Source organism: Ochlerotatus camptorhynchus, unplaced genomic scaffold (genome assembly GCF_037179485.1).
Source record: "Ochlerotatus camptorhynchus isolate MF236.1 unplaced genomic scaffold, CSIRO-AGI_Acam_v1.1 ptg000231l, whole genome shotgun sequence".
In the NCBI taxonomy this organism is placed as follows: Eukaryota; Metazoa; Arthropoda; class Insecta; order Diptera; family Culicidae; genus Ochlerotatus; species Ochlerotatus camptorhynchus.
In genome coordinates, this window is record NW_027040721.1 from 1,097,993 (window position 1) to 1,119,709 (window position 21,717).

Consider the following 21,717-nt stretch of genomic DNA (forward strand, 5'->3'; position numbering starts at 1 on the left):
TTTGATCTATTGTAGTATATCCCGTGTCCTTAGTTTAGTGTATGTCGTATTACTCCATCACTATTCGGTTTTTCATACAGTTGTCATTCTTGCCTTCATCGCAAGGAAGCGATTCCAATTGAAAGGTCCCGCTATTTATTCTCTTCGGAGTGTTGGAACACCCTCCAAAGGCGCGCCCCTTTGTCAGTCAAAACTGGATTCCTTATCAACAAGAACAAACAATGACACCAGAACGCTAGTCTTAACCACTTCAAACTAGGGTACAACGAATAGAAGATTAGGAATCACATAGGTGAAGACTAACTAACTCATTTTTTCCTTGTTTCAAGATCATCCTCGGGCCAGGCAACCCGAGGACTTATCACTATCAACAAGGCATAAAATGTAACAAGGACTAAGATGTGTTCCTTTGATTACTGAAAAATCCTGTTCCCCTAGTTTGAAGTAGTCAAGACTAGGAATCGGTGGTAGATACCACGAAAAGGTGATCTACCCACGTTACGAGGCAAAGCTCTATCTTGATATGAGAACTGACATCCGTTTGATGACCTTGACAAATGTCCAAAAATACTGTTTTTCAAATTTATGATGGTCCGAAAAGGACAGTTTTGTCGTGTTATTAGCATAGAGGTAACTCTAAGACTAGAAGGTCCCGAAATAACGTGCTAAACTTTTTGGCTCAGCTCTGGTACTCTCTTCGGTCCCAAGCTAATCGATTCACCTCTCAAAACATAGGAAAAACCAATAACCCCTCATGTTACCTGTCAAACTTTCATAGCGAATCAAAACAAACATTGTGTAGCACTAGAATTTCGACTAGAATGGGGTACGTTAATCGTTTGCTTGGGACCAATAGGCTAGTCAAGTAGTGAGCCAATTTAAAATCGTTAGTTTCGTATTGATTGTTGTTATTAGGGTGTTAAACACAGATGAGGTTGGTGAGCTGTATGTTGTTTGGAATGAGGGTGACGCGCTTGGCATAGATGGCCCACAGTGACTCACGAAGAGCTACTGAATCCGATCATTAGCGGTGCGGCTTCTTCTTCCTTCTTCGATGAATGGACGCTCATGTGGGCTGCAGCTTACTGCTTGCGGGCATCCTTTCGTTATGTACTGGAGAATAATGTTCAACGCCACGTGCCGAAAGCACTGCTGATGCTACTGCTCAGGGTGGCCAGATTATTTTTTGCATTATCGGTAGCTTCTCAAAACTTTTATCAGTAGTTATCGGTAGGCCGTCTTAAGAAGGCTTTCCCAAAACTTTAAATCTTTGTGAGCAGGGGGGTGAGCTCTGCTTCAGAACAATTAAGCTAGGTTTAGACTAGGCAAGTCAATTGATCAACTCAGTTGAATTCAATTCTCTTGAAAAGTTGAGCCTGGTTCAACTTTTTTCAATTCAAGTGAGTTGATCAAGTCAGTTGAATGGCATGGTTTACACGTTCAATTCGCGTTCAAGTCAGTTGAATTCAACTAACTTGATAAATTGACTTGCCCTGTGTAAACCCAGCTTTATAATGTCCTTCAGTTCTCTGCTTTAAACGTGTCGAAACACGGAAAACAAAACATAGGTATTGAACATTTTTCAAGATTACTAAAAATCTGTGATTCTAGGTAGGAAAATTGAAAAATCGGTAGTTTTTAACCTTTCGTCTGTGAATCGGTAGGCATCCAAAAAATCGGTAGAACTACCGATAAATCGGTAGGTCTGGCCACCCTGCTACTGCTGCTGATGCCGACGACCAGACACATATTATTAATATTATTTTTAATAAATATATAGGGTAAAAGCTCCTATAGTTACGGAACGTTAGAAGCATTAGGTTCCTATAGTTGTGTATTGAGTTTCCATGCACAACTATAGGAACCTAACGCTTCTAACGTACCGCAACTATCGGAGCGTTTCCCGTACTGGGCGCAGAAATATCGATCTACATTCGCACCTCTTATAAAAGCAGCGCTCCAAAATAAAATAAATAAATGGCACCCATTCAGATTACTTTGCACTCATATGCGCTGAATACTAGGGTAGGTCAACATGATATTTTTTTCGGAGCAATTTTTTGACGTACTTCAGCAACATATTGGGGGTGCAATTTCAAAAAAACTAAAATCGACCGCGTTGCGAAAAGTGGTTAGGTTTTGACCACTTAATACTCTGTCAATAGTGGATGGATTTTGATTCTAATCGATTGGAAATTTGATTGAAATATGATTCGTAAGACTGAATGTAGATATTTCCATAACGTATAACTACGATATTATCGGTTCCGGGAGTCCCAGAAATCGGTTCTGTAGGACATTGTAATATCTCAGGCAAAAGTATCTTGTGGCATGTCAAATCATGTCAAATAGGTAGAATCAAGTGAATGAAGATGATTTGAGATGGTCGGTTCCGATGTGAATTCCGGCGAACGACTACGTAGACCCTTTAGGGGGGTGGGAGCGCTTGGCAGATGTCTACGGTCCATACAATTTTTTTAATTTTGTGTTTGAGACTGTCTTCTACGGAAGGGGGGGGGGGTTGAAATCTCTCAAAAACCGTCTACGTAGTTTATGAACAGCCCATACAAAAAATAATATGGACTGCAGGCATAGAGTCAGGTCTCCGTATTAAGATTTACTTCTGAATGATTATTTTTTTTATGGTATGATCAGTTGTTTCCTTATGTTATATTATATTTCCTCCGTTACTCGCGCCAACTTTTGTAACACGAGTACTCACGCGTTGTACTTTGTACAACAGTGTGAGTTTTCTATTTCCATTTTGCAGCCGAGCTACCAATCGATCTGAAATCAACGAGTATTCCTCAAAAAACTTGCTTTTAACTAAACAAGCTAAATATTTTTACAGTTAACCCCCAAAATATGCGGATAATAGAGAAAATGTAAATGGAAACCGCGTAAATGGTGTCCATACTACGAGGGTTCTGACTTAATTGGTTACAACATGAAATATCTCGAGATCCTGACCAGATAGAAAGCTACTGTCTTTGCCAAAGTAGTTCTAGAGATCATAACCTTTTTGCTGGTGGACAGTAATTCAAAATTTACTCACTACATAGCGCTAGTATACATGTGAAGTTCTCGCATGTGATATATCTCGAAATCCTGACCAGATAGAAAGTTACTGTCTTCGAAAAAGTTGTTCAGGAGTTCAAAGCCTATAGTTCAGAATTTTTTCACTATATGGTGCTAGTATATACGTGAAATTCTCATATAAAATATCTCGAAATCCTGATCATATAAAAAGTTACTGTCTTCGGCAAAGTTGTTCAGGAAGTCAAGGCCTTTTTGTTGGTGGACTTAAGTTCAGAGTTTTCTCACTTTGCAACGCTAGTATACATGAGGAATTCTCGCATATAAAACATCTCTAGATCCTGACCAGACAGAAAGTTACTGTCTTCGGCAAAGTTGTTCAGGATGTTAGGATCTTTTCGTTGGTGTACAGTAATTCAGAATTTTCCCTTTACGTGGCACTAGTATGCGGGTCATTCAGAGATATTTTATATGCAAGGATTTCACGTGTCTTTCAACGTCACCTAGTGAGAAAATTATGTACTTTCCACCAACAATAGGGTTTGATCTCCTGGACAACTTTGTCGATTACAGTACATTTTGAGCAGGTCTTGAGATATATCATATGCGAGAATTGCACGTATATACTAGTACCATGAAGTGAAATATTCTGAACTACCGTCCACTAGCCAAAAGGCCTTGATCCCCTGAACAACTTTGCCCAAGACAGTAACATTCTATCTTGTCATGCTCTCTAGATATTTTATATGAGAGAACTTAACGTGTATACTAGAACTACATAGTGAGAAAATTCTGAACTATTCTACACCAAGCAATAGGCTTTGACCTCCTGAACAACTTTTAAAAAGACAGTAACTTTCTATTTGGTCAGGATCTCGAGATATATCATATGCGAGAAGTGTATATGTATACAAACGCCACATGCACAGTGGGACGAATTCAAAAAAAGTGGGACATGGCTATTTGCGACGAAACTATTGAGTATAGCTTTTTGTTGTCTTGTAGAATGTTTCTTTATTTTTAAGTACTTTATTTAAGAAGTGAAAATTTTTGGTTAAGGAGGGTATACACTCAGATAAAAAAAATAACTTTTTTATGTCTTGTTAAATTTGATGAACACCTATGAAAACATTGAAGATGAAGACTTTTTAAGAAACTTTGTCCAAGGAGTAAACTTTCTATCTCTCAAGTGGACGAAGTTATAGGGTGAAAATGGACTTCAAACGGTAGTACCCCCTTAAAAAACGTTTTTTCACCATAACTTTTTTCTTTAAATTTTTTCGATTTTTAAATATTCTACAAAGTTGTAGGTGCTTAGAAAATGCACATTTTTGCAGAAGACAGTAAATCGTTATCTCTTTTTAAAAGGATTAAGGCCAGTTTTTACAATTTTTTTACACTATTTTTAAGGGGGTGTACCTTGCAGGTTAGCAGGTATTAGCAAGTAATGACAACGTCATTTCATTCAGCAACTTATACCCTACTGTTTCATATACAATTCATAGGGGGATCCAAGGGGATGCTTAATAAATTTTCAAAAAATGTACCCCAATGTTTTGTAACGTTTTGCTGTTTTCATGAAGATTTTTCCAAGTATGTACATACATGAAGAAAAAAAACGTGTTGTTTACCGTTAATTATGACAAAAGATATCATTATGGTGAACATTTTCACTAGCTATCAATACTAAACGGCAATTATAAGAGCTTCTATTCTTCCTGTTGGTACTCTATCAGAAGAACCTCAAGAATGCCGAAATACGGACATCAAAAACTTTCGAGAAAATCGGGCAAGGAAATGTTCACGGTACAGATTTGCTTTTTATATTTTCTAATCATAGTTATGCTTTATGTTTTGTTTTTGTATTCAACAGTGTAGCCACAAATCAAGACATTTTAAGCCGACTGATGGTGTCTTCAGACCCATTGATTTCATCAATGCGAAAGATTCCAAGAAGGAAAAGCATTCCATTCAGAGGAGATGCATTGAAGTTTTTGAAAGAACCGAGTATTTTAAATAACGAGATGCCATGTTCATCCAGCGATGAAGATTGGGAGGAGAACGATCAACTGTAATAAAAATTGTAACCAAACAAGAATCAAAAGAGTTTGAATAAATGGTTTATCACCTGCTTAATTGCCGTTTACTTTTGATAGCTAGTGCAAATGTTCACCATAATGATTTCTTTTGTCATAATTAACAGTAAGGAACACGTTTGTTGTCTTCATGTATGTACTGTACATACTTGGAAAAATCTTCATGAAAACAGCAAAACGTTACAAAACATTGAGGCACATTTTTAAAAAAATTATTAAGCATCCTGTTGGATCCCCCTATGAATTGTATATGAAACAGTAGGGTATAAGTTGCTGAATAAAATGACATTGTCATTAGCTGCTAATACCTGCTAACCTGCAATGTACACCCCTTTAAAAATAGCGTAAAAAAATTGTAAATACAGGCGTAAATCCTTTCAACAAAGAGATAATGATTTACTGTCTTCTGCAAAAATGTGCATTTTCTAAGCACCTACAACTTCCAAAATTCAATGAAAAAAGTTATGGTGAAAAAACTTTTTTTAAGGGGGTACTACCGTTTGTAGTCCATTTTCACCCTATAACTTCGTCCAATTGAGAGATAGAAAGTTTACACCTCGGACAAAGTTTCTTAAAAAAAAACTTCATCTTCAATGCTTTCATAGTTGTTCATCAAATTTAACAAGACATAATAAGTTATTTTTTTTATCTGAGTGTATACCCTCCTTAACCAAAAATTTTCACTACTTAAATAAAGTACTTAAAAAATAAAGAAACATTCTAGAAGCCAACAAGAAGCTATACTCAATAGTTTCGTCGCAAATAGCCATGTCCCACTTTTTTTGAATTCGTCCCACTGTGACATGGTGAAAAAGTTCTGAACTACTGTCTACCAGTCGAAAAGTCTTGACCCCCTGAACAAGTTTGCCCAATACAGTAACTTTCTAGCTGGTCAAGAACTCGAACTATTGTATATGCGAGAATTACACGTATATACTAGCGCCTCGTAGTGTGAAATTTCTGAACTACTCCACCAACGAAAAGAGCTTGACTTCCTGAACAACTTTGCTGAAGGCATTTACTTTCTATCTGGTCAGGATGTTGAGATATTTTATACACGAGAATTTCACATGTATACTAGCACCACGAAGTGAGATAATTCTGAACTAAACTATTGTACACTAAGAAATAGGCTTTGACCTCCTGAACAACTTTGCCGAAGACAGTAACTTTCTATCTGGTCAGGATCTCGAGATATTCCATGTTGTAACCAATTGAGTCAATCCCACGTAGTATGGACACCGTTTACGCGGTTTCCATTTACATTTTCTCTATTATCCGCATTTTGGGGGTTAATTGTAATCAAAGTTTAGCTTTTTTAGTTCAAAACAAGTTTTTTTTGAGGAATACAAGTTGGTTTCAGATCGATTGGCAGCAACGGGGTGTAATTGATCAGCGGGGCAAAATTGATCGCTGAAATTTCTCGTGATATTTTTTCATGTGTAACATGTTTTTCGTTACTAAGCGTACGAATGTATCTTTGTATACATTGTAAAAATATTATGCATAAGTACAATATTGGGTATACTCAGCGATCAAATTCACCCCGCTGATCAATTTCACCCCGTTTTACGGCACCTTCTTTGAAAATTTTCCCACCTAGACGGACCTAACAAATGCGAGATAGGAAGAAGTGACCGTCGTAATTTATTTTAGGCTCATAGGTTGAAAGAACTTCAGCATGTCCAAAGCATATTCGTTCCCATTCAATGTGTCCAAAATATATTATGGACACTGTCCAAAATCAAGTGGAAGGGTCAAAAATATGTGAATATCATGACGTGAAAAGAATTATTTTTCGAGTATATATCAATAAATAAAACATCTAGTGACATTTTACATCCAAGATGAGTAGCTTTGGAACACAACCGCATGTAAATTGCATAATAATAATAAACAAATAATATTATTTTGACATAAACGTGATCTCACTTCCTCTAGGGGTCCAAAATCAGTTGGTTACCCTAGCTCATACCGTAGTAGGCTGTGTATAAAAGAAAATGATTTACTTAGTTTGACAGTTGCACCATGACGAAGTGACAGCGTATTCGTGATTTGTCCCACGCGCAAATGTCGCAAATGTCGCAAAAATACATTTCAATCGCCGTGGGAGTGTCCCGGTGGACCGTCAAAAGGGTTTTAGACCGAGAAAAGAAAGGACAACTATCCGCGAAGGTGGCCACAGGTCGTCCGAGGTCAGCTCGGGTTCCGAGGGTTATCGCTGCTATCAAAAGGAAGATTCGGGTAAATCCAGTGCGTTCAATAAGGAAAATGGCAAAGGAACATGGGATCAGTGACTTTACGGCACTGAAGATCGTAAAGGAAGATTGCGGGGCGAAGTCGAGGGCACGAAAAAAAAAACTCACATGATTACCAACCTTATCCGAGAGCTACGAGTCGAACGATTCAAGAACTTCCTTAAGCGAAAAAATCCGGTAATCCTGTTCACCGACGAGAGCATGTTTACCGTCGATCCCGTATAAAATTCCAGAACCGACCGGTATATTAGTTCCCTTCCGGTAAAAGACGTGGCCGACGAGCACCAGAACGTGTATCTGACCAAGCATCCTGCTAGCGTTATGGTGTTTGAATCAGTGGCTTCCGATGGCAAAAAAATGGACCCGGTGTTCATTCCAGAAGGCGACAAGGTCAACACGGAGGTCTACATCGGGATTTTAAGTAAGTATGTTCTTCCGTGGATCAAAGCCAAATGTTGTATTTCAACAAGATGGGGCTCCGTGACACACCTCGAACCGCACTTAGAAGTGGTTGCAGGAACATCTTCCGTTCTGAGCGAAGGATATGTGGCCGCTATCCAGCCCCGATCTTAATCCGCTGGATTACTCAATATGGCACGTCATGAAGGCCAAGGCCTGTTCTAAACGCCACCCGAGTACAGCAAGCCTTAGACAAACATTGACCCGTACCTGGAGAGAAATAGATCTAGACTACATTATTAGAACCTGCCGTGCATTCCGGAAGTATGTGGAGGCCGTAATTTCAGCAAGTGGAAACTCGATCGATGATTAACATAGTTTAAGACTCTGAAAAACATCCTCCCTTTGAATAAATAAAAAAAAATCAAAAACGAAATTTTTGGGGATTTTTTTTAAATTTTGACATTGCTTAATGGTGCAAACATTATCACGCATACGGTACATTCAGTCTTGCTAATCATATTTCATCTATCGGATATCATTTGCTGCACCAGACAACCGATTTGCATGAAAATTAAAATCATTTGGTCAAACCTGGGTAGGGGAAACGCTCCTATAGTTGCGGTACGTTAGAAGCGTTAGGTTCCTATAGTTGTGTATGGAGTCTCCATACACAACTATAGGAACCTAACGCTTCTAACGTACCGCAACTATAGGAGCGTTTACCCTACTGCGGACTCACTCAATGTGCTTGTCACTTGGGAGCCAGTCAGAACTGTCAAACGGGAGCCAAACATTCAGATGCAACAAATTCAGTTACTGTTCTTACCTCTCGTCATGCATTGCAATCTCATAAAAAAATTTCATACTTTTTCATAACACATTCTTAATTGTAAGCTCAAAAACAAAAACCAACAGGCTCAATTATGAAGTATAAAAGTTTTTATGACTCAGCTGAGTTTTCAATTACCGTAAAACATACTTTGTCGAAACATGTATGAAAACAGACTTTGATAGAGTCATGGGGGCTCGAGCACTACTGGCTCAGAGCTTTTGGCGGTTATCAACTGAGAAAGAACAAGACAATTATAAACTTGAACAAATTTTCAAGCAGTTTTCCATTGGCTTGCAAAATGAAATCGATTTACTCCGCAGTACTCAGGGTCAAACTGGTTAAACAAGTACAAAAACACAGACATATTTACATCTACCAAGAACGAGGAGGGTTCTAAGGGGGTGGTACCTACGAAAAAAGTTAGTTCAACTATTCCCCTTGAATAAAAATCAAAGTTTATGAAAATCGGATGAGGCATTGCTGAGAACGAGTTTGTTGAAAAAAATTCGTTCGTCCTGGTACTTTACGGGTTAACGTACCCCATTCTCGGCGAAATTATAGTACTACACTATGTTTGTTTTGATTCGCTATGCAAGTTTGACAGATAAAATGAGGGGTTCGTGGATTTTCCTATGTTTCGAGGGGTGCATCGATTAGCTTGGGACCGAAGAGAGTACCAGAGCTGAGCCAATAAGTTGAGCACGTTTTTTCGGGACCTACTGATCTTAGAATAACCTCTATGGTAATATTACACAACAAGTGGAATGACCAATCAACTTTGGGTGTAATATTCAACTTTTTTTTTTCTGTATTCTGTTTCAAAATGAAAATTCGCTGGCCATTCTGGAGCAATGTGACCATCGTTTTGATTATGTCCTTTCAATGGTTGATAAGTTGCGAGTCATGTACTAAGACAAACTCAGTCAGTAAACAAAAACAGTCGCCTTTAGGCCACCGAGTCCCTAACATCTTAACAAACCATTTCGAAAGACGTTCGTTCAATCGAAAGACCTCAGAAGGCTCAACCATTTTCTATCATCATTAGAGTGATGCAAAATTTGAAATTTTTGCTCCACAATACTTAATCGATTCCAAATCGGATCCTGACTAACCTCTCAAAATTTGAACCCATTTGGTGAGAAACTGAGATGGCACAAACCATTTGAAGTTTGTATGGGAATTACTATGGTAAAACCAAGATTTTTGTTCATGTCTATCTAATAATTCACCATATCGGTCTGCTTCAAAAACTTTCAATTGTTCTTGTAGGAAATTTTCTCAGCTACAACTTTGCTGAATACCATTTTTTGATTAAATGCAAGGATCGAAAGTTATCTATGGTTCAATGCGCTGATGTCTTATGATCATGCTCCATCAACTGCTCAGCAGGCAACATAGGTGTTTCTGGGGCGTTGAATAGGACACAGAAATCATGGCTACTATGTCACACTGCAAAATACAGTGTTGCCTACACAGCAGCTGCTTGATCATGTCATAAGTTTACCAATCTCTTAAATAATTAATAACTTTTTTCTGTCTCGTTTTACTAAGAAACGATTTTCAGCAAAATTGTAGCTGAGAAAATTTTCTGTAAGAATTGCTATCGAACTGTTTCGCAGCTAAATATGGAAAAAAGACTAGAAGGCAATGAACAAAAAGTTGAGATTCCCCATAGTAATTTACATGTAAATTTCAAATGGTTTGTGCGAAGTCTGTTTCTAACCAAATGAGTTGTTACTTTTGGAGGCTAATCAGGACCCGATTTGAAACCATGTAAGCACTGTGGAGCGAAAAAGTCAAATTTCGCATAAGTCTAATCATCATGCATTACTATAAACTCAAAAAAAAAAATTTCTTTGTCGTGAAATTGAGAATAAAACCATACGCCCTGATAATTTCTTACATGTTGTTACCCCCTGGATCTTCCATCCTTTGAACTGCCAACACTGGTGATAAGTCGTGCACGGTGAATGAGAACGACTCAAATTTGAATTTAGTTCACTCATAATCGCCAAAAGTGCAGGAACTCAGCGATGAGTAAAATTTGTCTCATGATTTCCTGTGGAAAAACCTAAAAAATCTGCCGGAAAATGAGGAAATTGACGAAACTTTATTCAGTCTCGGAGTAGTACCAATAGACTGAGTGAATCCAATATTTACTTGTCTCAAATTCAGGAATTTTCCCCTGGAAAATCCTGGAAAAACCTGGGAAAACATGAGGAAAATTTACTCATCGCTGAGTTCCTGCACTTTTGGCGATTATGAGTGAACTAAACTCAAATTTTAGTCGTTCTCATTCGCCGTGTGGAAATACACCCTCGGGATTTTTTGTTTGTTGTTCCGCCTTGGTTCTTCGTTCGCAAATTTTGTCAGAGTGGAATTACGCCCGGAGATTTTTTTTGGTCTTCTTTTTGTTCGTTGTTTACACGTGAAATATCAATCGGATGCATTTCAAATAAATCGGGCGTGACTAGATACTACCGAATAAGTACGTTTGGCATATAAAAACAATATAATTCGTACTTCTGGTGCAAGGCGTAACAACCAGATACATTATAGAGTTGAAAGTTGGAAATACGCCATGTAAGAAGAAACGTTTCTGATGATTTGAAATGATATTTTCTTCTACTTTTTCTTAGCTTGTGAACTGTTCTCTGGTTTGTTTACATTTTGGAGTAACGACCTTTTCAAATGTTAGTCTAGATATCACCTCGGAGCACGAACACATCAGAGTTTCCGATGAAGAAATACATCAATAATGGAGTACGTTAGCTGAAATATCGGAGTAAATGTAAACACCATCACCAACCAAACCAAGCCAAATGCCCTTTGTACGTTCGTTCGCACAATGGAGCTAGACGTTGTGTTTCGACAGGAGGTTGAAAATGAACAGCTTGCCTTACCCGGCTCGTTGTCTGCAATGTCGACCATGTGACAAGAGGAACGACAATTGCTCTAAAAGAACACATTAAATTCTCCCACGTAGAGAAGAGCTTGGACGGGAGATTGCTCGCCCTTCGTGTTCACAACACTACGTTTTGTAATGTGTATGTCCCATCGGGTTCCGTGCTTCGTTCCGAACGAGAGCGGTTTTTTAACAACACAATCGCGTATTATCTTCGTCATCGCACCGATCACAACATCCTTGGAGGCGACTTCGATTCGACAATGCGATTTGATTCGACAATGCGATGCGACGGGGCACAACTCGAGTCCCGCTCTTCAAGCTACCGTTCAGCAGCTACATCTGCAGGACGTGTGGCAGCAGCTCCGTCCCCGAGAGATGGAATACACTTACATCACACACAACTCCTCGTCAAGACTTGATCGGCTATATGTAAGCGCCGATCTCCGAGAACAGCTGAGATCAACAGCTGTCCATGCGTGCTGCTTCTCGGACCACAAAGCCGTCACCGTGAGAAATTGCCTTCCGACAGAGCACATGGTCGTGGTTTCTGGGCTATCCGTCCCCAACTCTTGACAACAGAAAATATAGACGAGTTTCAAATACGGTGGCAATATTGGACTCGTCAACGCCGAAATTATTCGTCGTGGATGGAATGGTGGCTGTCGTGCGCAAAGCTTAAAATAAAGTCCTTCTGTTGGGAGTCAAAAATAGCATTCGACGAATTCTATCGTGAACAGCAACGGCTCCAAGATCTACTACGGCATGCGTACGATGGCTACCAAAACAACCGTGCCATGCTCACCACTATCAACCGGGTAAAAGCCGAAATGCTTTCAAATCAACGACGCTTCTCCGAAATGTTTGTGCAGACGAACGGTGAAGCTGGTGAGCCGTTGTCGACCTACCCTACCAGCTAGGCGAGAGAAGGCGCCGAAGGACCACCATCGAGCAACTGCGAAACGAGAGAGACGAGATCATCGGTGATTCTGCTGCGATACAGGATCATATCTTCAGGTCCAATTCTTTACCGATCTATACGCACGCGGTCATGTGGACGAAGAAGAAGAAGATGAGCCCTTTCAGTGCGAGAGAGTCATCCCCGAGCAGGATGCCGTTAACGAAGACTGCATGAATGAGGTAACAACGGCTGAAATACTTCCTGCCATCTGCATAAGCGCATCCAGAAAATCACCAGGCTCTGATCGGCTGCCGAAAGAGTTTTATCTGCGTACATTCAACTGAACCTGATTTTGAACGAAGCTATCAGGTCAAATTTACCGAGTCAGTTCATCGATGGAGTGATCGTGTTGGTGAAGAAACGAGGTGCGGGGGACACCGCACGTTCATACAGGCCAATTAAAGGGTGAACACGAAATTATTGCGACACCGAAAATGTCATGCCAATTTTCTTATAATGTTTAGAATCAAACCAAAATTTTAGGGTAGTTTTATACATATATTTACTTCAAAAATCAAAAGAAAAGTTAATCGATGGAGCCTTGAGTGTAAAATTGAACGCATTTTCGCTTGATGCCCTCCATCAAAGTCTTTACAGTGTCATCCGGTACCAGTTTCTCAGTTTTTTTTTTCATTTTCTTAACATGTCCTTCTCGTCTTTGACTGTCTTCTTGCTCTTCCGAAGTTCCCGCTTCATTATTGCCCAGTACTGCTCCACCGGGCGCAGCTCCGGACAGTTTGGCGGAATCATGTCCTTTGGAACAAAATGGACAGAATTGGCCTCATACCACTCCAGGACACTTTTAGAATAGTGGCATGATGCCAAATCTGGCCAAAATAGCGGAGCTTCGTCGTGCTGCTGCAAGAACGGCAAAAGGCGCTTCTCGAGGCACTCAGATTTATAGATCTCGCCATTTACTGTGCCCTTTGTCACGAAAGGCTCACTCCTCAGTCCGCAAGAGCAGATGGCCTGCCAAATGAGATATTTGGAGGCGAACTTCGACATTTTCTTTTTCTTAAATTTGTCGTCCACATCGAACTTGCTCTTGCCGGTGAAAAACTCCAACCCCGGAATTTGCTTAAAATCAGCTTTTATATACGTTTCGTCGTCCATCACACAGCAGCCCTATTTTGTCAGCATCTTCTCGTAGAGCTTCCGTGCCCGAGTTTTAGCCGTCGATTGTTGCCGCTCATCGCGGTTTGGGAAGTTCTGTACCTTGTATGTATGTAGTCCAGCTCTCTTCTTTGCATTCTGGACGTAGCTCTGCGACATGCCGATCTTTTTAGCCAAATCACGGCTTTAGACGTTGGGATTTGCTTTAATCATCCGCTTCACCTTTCCCTCCGTCTTTTTGTTCTCCGGTCCCGGTTTTCTTCCAGCTCCTTTGCCGTGGTCCAACGTCAACCGCTCCTGAAACCGCTTCAACACTCTGGAGACGGTTAAATGGTGAATGTTCAACATTTTTCCCAACTGCCGGTGCGACAGGTCAGGAAATTCCAGGTGTTTGGAAAGAATTTGTTCTCTCAACTCGCGTTGGTTCACCTCCATTTTCGTTGAATCGAAAAACACGACTTCGAGTTTGACAGCATGTACACAATACACATCAATGAGAAAGTGTGCCAAATTTGGTTGATTTTTACCCAATGGTAAAAAAGTTATGCCCTGTTGAATGTGTCGCAATAATTTCGTGTTCGCCCTTTAGTCTAGTCAATTATGAAAATTAAATTCTCTAGCGTGTCCTTAAACAGCGACTTGTACTCCGTTCAAATACTTCAAATACTGGACGCAATATCTTCCAGGCTACGTTAGCATTGAAAGATAAAATTGCACAGTTGAAAGCGAACAGAAAAAATTGGAAACTGATCCTTTTCGATCTCAATAACAAACAAAACGCTTTGCTGTTTTGATTCAAAATAAATGGGGCTAGGGGCCGTCAGTGGGGGTTTGGCGGAAGAGTTTGTACGTAGCCAAAATTTCAAATTTTGCATCAGTCTAATATATATATATATATGTATTTTCCTGTTCTAACCAAGGTTGCAAAGACTCATTTCAGCTAAAACAATGTTTTTCTAAATTATGAAATAATTATATGCCATGATCAAATTTTGAATTGGTAGGATACAAGAAGAGGTTGCAAAGAATGTGTTTGACATATTAAACCTGTTTATTTCACTTCATGAGAGTCACAATCAGCGATTTTTCACAAACTCACTCACTCACTCACTCACTCACTCAGCGATCAGCAAATCGCTGATTGTGACTCATAGAAAGCAAAATTTACAGGTTTTATGTTTCCAACGCATACTTTGTAACCTCTTCTTGTAAGTTACAAGTAAAACATGCCACCATACCATCTTTTGGTTTTATTATTCCGAAAAACATTATTTTAGCTGAAATGAGTCTTTGCAACCTTGGTTCTAACAACCGAGACCCTCACAGGATGCATCCTTAAGTACATGTCGGAGCTGATAGTCTGAAGGGAATATCCATTCGCTTGCTCTAAGCATCTGGATGCCCAGTACTACGGTAGCAAGATCTTAGTCTTTTTCATTACCATTGCAAAGGGAAAAGTGCCCTGCAGAAAGCCATTATCAGAGTGATTTAAGAAAATAGGCAAAACTTCAATGAACTGGTAGAAATCAAGATCATTTCCTTATTTAAATATTGCATCCATTTATTTTCTTCATTCATTGTTTTCGTTTCTTTATCGAACTGACATTTGCATGGTCAGATTCCAAAACTATATGCCCTACTAATTCTTTTTCGTTACAAATTGGATCAGATCCCAGAGCAAACCAGAGTAGCTCTGAGCAACTCTGAGTAAAAGAGGTACTCAAAGAAAGCCGTCTTCCCCCCTCGAATTCTACTTTACAAAATGCTAAACAAAAACAGTCGCCTTTATGCCACCGACTTCCTAACATCTTAACAAACCATTACGCATGACGATCGTTCAATCGAAGGGTCTTGAAAGTCTCATCCATGATTTCCGATCAGGATCCAGCCCGAATATCGCCAATCTTGCAACCAGACCGCACTCTATTACATTTTTAAAAGATTTTCCACACTCCAGTGAGCTGCCATTTTCCGTATCACCATCATTGGCACAATCTGATTTCGAAGCTCACACCATACCATACAGGCCACAAAGCCTTTCACAAGTGAGTACGTACTCTTGTTAACGTGAAACCGTTTCCAATCTCCCAATGGCCACAAAGATGTTTTCCTCGGAAAGTCGCATCACATCATACAACCTTGTCAAGTCACATCAAGCTGGAAAAGTTTGATTAGTACGCTCTAATTACCCTCAGAGGAAATGCCCTCTTCAGTATTCAGCCAGGCGCAGCCCAAAGTGAGTTCAAAGCAGCGTGGCAGAAAATCCACTTTCACGAGCCAAAAATTCTTTCCGTGAGGAGTTGATCTCTCGGATTTCGCCAGGACCTGTTGGCATAAAGTGTAGTAAAGTGCCTCCACAGCCCGAGCACGCCGGCAAAAGAGGAACATCAGCCCGAAATTGGACGTGCAAATTTATGTAAAACGATTCACCTAGTTTGTATGCATGAACGGAGCAAATTTTAATTTAGTGAAGCGCGTCTGAGAACAGGTCCAGCAGGAGAACACACATTCGCACACCGAGTCAGCTACACCAGCAGCGATTCCATTACACTAAATTTCCCTAGTGTTCCTCTACACTCCGGGTGAAAGGGGCAAAAAAAAAACTTTCCCAAGTGATGATGAGAGCCGGGCGAGAAAAAAATACTGGCTGTGTAGAAAAAATTCCCACGCTAAAAGCAAAGAACGAGACCGCCCGGTGGCTCTCTGGGGGAAAACTAGGCGAAAATGACTGGACTGAGGGGCAGCCGTTTTGCCTCTTTCAGCAGAGCAGAGCACTGATAAATTGGATCATGAATTGAGGGAAAATATTTCCAATTGAAATTGTTCGAATTCTCCACCCCACTACCACCACCGTCCGATAAAGTCGCCCGTGAAAATATGAGCCAGACAAAATGAAGCTCCAATTTCCACCAGTGCATGTGGAGCCGGCAAAATGGCTTCCACTCGAATGGTAGCATGCCGCGGTATTACTGCAGCAGGGCTGGTGTCTTCTCATGCACCGTGCATAGTCCCAGCAGCTTCGAATGGGGGTCTTAATGTAGGGGGCGAAAAAATATGCAAGAGCAACGGTAAAAAATCGTATGGATAGTGCGGTGGTGGAGAAACCACGGTAATGAAATTACAAGGTGTTAATTAGATAAACAACTCCTTGTCTGAGCATAATCGCGGGAGATGTGGATAGAACTAAAAGGTGGATTGAATTTTATGCGGTGGATATGCTTTGGAAAGGCTTCGCCTTTTAAAGCTTCTTGGGCATTTTTGCACAATCTAGAATGCCATGCAAACTGTAGATTTTAATAATCTTACACGCTATTTTGAGGCTACTCAGTGAGTGGGTGGATCGAAGTCATTTTTGCATACTGTATGGGGTTGTCAAAAAATGAGTTCGGTTGTGCTCCGATGGGTAAATCTAGCCATATTCCTTTTTGAAGTGAAGTAGTGCCTGGATGCAAAGCTATCAGCAGATAAATACAGAATTGTCAGGGTAAAGTTTCCTCAGTTCGCAAATGTCATCATCTGAGTAAACCTTACCTAATTTCCGCAATTGGCACGTTTACTAAAATTTGACTAAAAGCATGTTTACTCATTTTTTGGTTAACTTCCCTTTTGGGTGGACTGAGTGATTATCGACTCAAAAATGAGTAGCCTCAAAATAGCGTGTACCAAATGTGCACATTCAGTATGTCAAACTATTAAATTATGTGTAGATTGTAGGCTGTAGAAATTTGCTTTGCCTAACCTGCAAACTTATGTAGATTAGTCTATAGTTATTTCATCTTTGATTAGCCATTTGTTAACCATTGAAGTAAAACTCAGAAATCGTTAACATTATTCTTCAAACGATTTTCATTCCACCTCGAAAGACAGACTCACCTCGGAAACAAACTTATGGACCAGTAACTGCTCTTATTGTACTTAGCTATAACGCATTTACCCTCTGTATTAATCAGTTCACTAATCCAAATTTGTTCTGTATTTTGCTTTCCTACATTAACCTTTAAATAAAAATCGATATCCAGGCCGAGCGTCGCCAGAGTCCGGACGTAAGCCGATACGAGCGAGCCCTGAACTGCACCACCAAGACTCATCGCTGCCTTCACGCAACCCACGCATACACGGGAATCCCCTGTGCAGCCTACAGTAAGTACCCTCCCCCACCCCCTCCCCACAAAAATACACACAACTAATCAAACACACCGTTTCCCCTTCCCAAACCGCAGTCCCCATGATGAACCATCACACGATACCGAAGCTCGGATTTGGCCAGTACAAATCGTCCTCCAGTGGGGTTGGGAGCTTTTTCCTGCCGAAAATCCTCACCAACCCGACCGACCGGAGCTGTCCCGGGAGTAGCAGCTACTTGGCCCCATCGGCCGGCGGCGGCAGCAACAGCAAGGTAGCCCTCGAGTTGACCCACGGTAGCAACAAACAGATCATTACACTGCCATCCGAAAAGCTCGATAGCAATAAGCGATACTATGTAACCTTTACCCTTAATCCTAACGATAGCGAAAATATTCCTAACCATAGTAGTACTAGTAGAATTAAAACCGACCCGCCCGATCCGAATGCGAATGCGAGTGATTCGGGCGGTACTGACCATGTGTTGTTATCTCCCACCACTACAGGGAAGTCCGCGGAAGGTCAGCCTCAGCAGCAGCAGTCCGCTTCCATTGGCCAACAGCAGCAACAGCAATCAGAACCCACTAGTGATGCCCAGCATCCACAGCAGCAGCAACAACAACATCAACAGCAGCAGTCCCACGCAGACCCCCTTCCAGCTGTTGTAGAGGAGGACTCCAATCTCGAGTCCAGCTCCGGGCCTTCGCCCTCGTTGTAGCACGGAACGTTACAAACTACACTGCCAGAATTGTTCCAAACAATTGCCTTGAAATTTTGTTTTTTGTATTTTGGAATTTGTCGTCTTCTAACAATTTATCGTAGAAATTATCTCGTAAAGAGTTATTCCAACTGTAGGTGTATTGGTCAAAATTTGAATCCTAGCTATTGGGAATTGGAAACAGTAGGACAACTGAATGTTGGACCGGATTTTGTCGTCGGTCTCGTAAATCGTTTGTGCAAGTGTAGGTAAATCGACAGTGATTGTAATTTTAGGTGAGAGATGGAATCAAGTTGCGATTTTTGTTTTGTTTGGCAAACTTTCTTGTGTAAATATGGAAATATACAGACATATACAGTAATGTTTAGCGATCCCGGTCAACTTGCCGGAGGAACTAGATGATCTCAAAACGGTGGAAATGTGTTGTCATTTGTCCATGTCCTTCTATCTAACAAATATGACTTAAGTTTTGAATCATTGGCTCATTGATCATTGTATCATCTAAATTTTTAAATTGCATACCATTTTATCATTCAACGACTGAAATAAAATTGTTATAGATTATCGGTGCGGAATTTTGGGTTCAAATTGGTCCGATGGGGACGGGTGAAGTTGTTGATTCTGCCTCGCGAGTTGCCTCGTATACATTTTATTGTGATACAATTGAAGTGAAATCTTGATAGAGATTGTCGTGCCCTAGCCTTTGGGCTGAAATCCTCTATAATATAAATTATGCGATATTTTGCAGTATACATGGAATTCTTCAATACACTGCACAGTGGGCAACGTTAATCCAAAACGTGGCTAAATTGAATATCTCGGCTGGGGAACTCGGGTTGATTCCGGCCCTATACCTCGACAGGCAAAAGAAAAGCTGCTGGCTGAAACTATTACCCAGTCAAAATATTCAATTTAGTCACGATTTGGCTAATTTTTGCCAACTGTGCACTGCTACACAGTGACCGAAATTCCCATAAGCGCATGGATATATTTCAAAATAATTTCTACAAAAAATAATTCAAATTTAATTTCTCGCATCTAGGGTAGAGAACTACTTCGGCCTAATCGCCCATTTTGGGCCTATCGATCAGAAAACTTCCATGATTTCAGAGTTAACAAGTCAATTATGCGTTTGGTACGATACTTTAGCTACCGAGCGAAGTCAATAAGAACGCGTGATATGAAGGTTTGCACCCATTATTCACAAACACAAAAGAAGCGCTCCGACCAAATCAATTTTTATCTTCATCCTTTGGCATCAAGAAGCAGTGTTAGAGTTTGGTCAATATCTCAACGATTGGTTTCTCTTTATCAAATCTTACCATACGTACAGAAAGGTAACTAAATTTGGAAGCCATCAGTAATAATAACATTCCGTTTGGTGCTAAACTGCGCTAGATTAAGAAATATTAAGTGCGGGTTGTGCCTAATAGGCTGGAAATGGGATATTTAACCCTACTTGCATCGTGTATCACTTTTTGCTGTAATTCTTCAAAAGCGATCTACTCAGCGTGCGCTCAGCTAACCACAACAAAGCAAAGTCTTTATTGCATCGTAGATAGAGTCAACCCCCTCGGACTCCAGTGATTGCTTTGACGAGTTGCTCATATCAAAAAAGAAGATTTTACCCAAGGGGTGCGACACTTCTAAATCTCGATTGTAAATGGTCGAAAAATCTCACACTAGCGAATCAATCAACGAAAAATCTTTATTCATCTCTTGTATCTAAACCTATCTACTCTCATCGCTCTCCACCTTTTTGCAGGAAATCTTCAAAATTATAATGAATCGTGTTTCTATCTATTAAGCGGCAGTGCATCTCACAACAGCAAAGCAAAAAAAATTCCTCCATCTTAGATAGAGTCGCCCCCTCAATTTTACAGTATAATTTTCAATTTTATTTAATTAACGTCAAATATTATAAATAAGTAATATGGTCCACTTCCCGAATTCCCATATGCTTCTGAATAGACGCAACAGTCCCGAAGAAACGTGCTCAACATTTTGGTTCAGCTCTGGTACTCTTTTCGGTCCCAAGCTAATCGATGCACCCCTCGAAACATAGGAAAATCCACGAACCCCTCATTGTATCTGTCAAACTCTCACACCGAATCAAAACAAACATAAAGGCTGACTAAAAGTAAATTGGTACGCACAAAAAGACCTATAGTTCGTGATTAAATAAGTTTGAAAAGTCCATTAATGAATGCTTCACAGTACTTTTATTAAAATTTCAAAGTAACAGCATTAGATGGTTACATTTATCCAGTTTGAACGAAATCTCAATACTTCCTCTTAAGAGATGAACTAGCCTCAGGCTAAAAATCTCTATAATAAAGAAAAAAAAAAAAAAAAATACTTCCTCTTGATGGAGCCCATCAGCACCCGCACAGTGGAAACGGACACGGAATCAGCGCATTTCTTCCATTTTGCCCGCATTTGCTGGATGTCCTTGACTGCCCCGCCACTTCGTCGAAGTCGCTGCTTTGAAATTGCCTAGCATTTTTCGATTGGTCGAAATTCCGGGCAATTCGGAGGATTCATCGATCTTGTTGGCAGCATACCACTCCAGAACCACCTTGAAGTAGTGACAGCTGGCCAAATCGGGCTAAAAGATGACTTTGCCCCTATGCTTGTGGATGAACGGCATTCTTCGATGCAAACTAGGGATGGCGCTTTTTCAGGCATTCTTCGATGTAAACTTGGGATGTCATCGGCGAGGATGTTACGAATGGTTCCGTTTTCAGGCCACAATTGCAAATCGCTTGCCAAATCATGGCCTTCTTCACGTGTCGGTACACACGAGCTCGAATCTTCCCGGCACATCCCCACGTCCAGTCGCGATGTAAAGCTTTCGACCGGAAAGCTGCTTAAATTCGAGTTTGACGTATGTTTCGTCATCGATCAAAGTGCAGCCCTTGTGTTTCATCAAAACACGGTCGTACAAGAGCCTTGCACGCTTTTTGGCCACGGAATTTTGCTTCATGTGCCGGTTCGGATGTTAACTGGCTTTGTGCGACTTGTATCCTTCCCTGGCAAGGATGTTCCGCGCCGTTTGAAAGTTGGCGTTGTACCTTCTGATCACATCTCGGATCGAAAGACCGGGGTTGACTTTAATGCACCTCAACACCTTGCTGCGCAGCTGACGATCCCTGGTTCCAGTTTTTCTTAGGTCAGCTGATTCCTTTCCACACTCAGGGCTTCCATGTCGGTTTTGAGCACTGGACAAACTGTTGTTTTCGGCATCTTCAGCACTTTAGCCAACTTGTAACCG

General features: G+C 40.5%; 1 protein-coding gene across 1 annotated transcript in view; it reads left to right on the forward strand.

Moving 5' to 3' along the window:
- Positions 1–18,846, forward strand: part of LOC135704131 (ankyrin repeat domain-containing protein 12) — a 53,381-nt gene extending 34,535 nt beyond the window's left edge. Inside the window, exons 7-9 of the mRNA XM_065225570.1 lie at positions 17,623–17,743; positions 17,824–17,999; positions 18,232–18,846. Coding sequence (XP_065081642.1) covers positions 17,623–17,743; positions 17,824–17,999; positions 18,232–18,393 — 459 coding nt within the window. The 3' untranslated portion in view covers positions 18,394–18,846. The remainder of the gene's footprint in view (positions 1–17,622; positions 17,744–17,823; positions 18,000–18,231) is intronic.
- Positions 18,847–21,717: the final 2,871 nt, after the last annotated feature.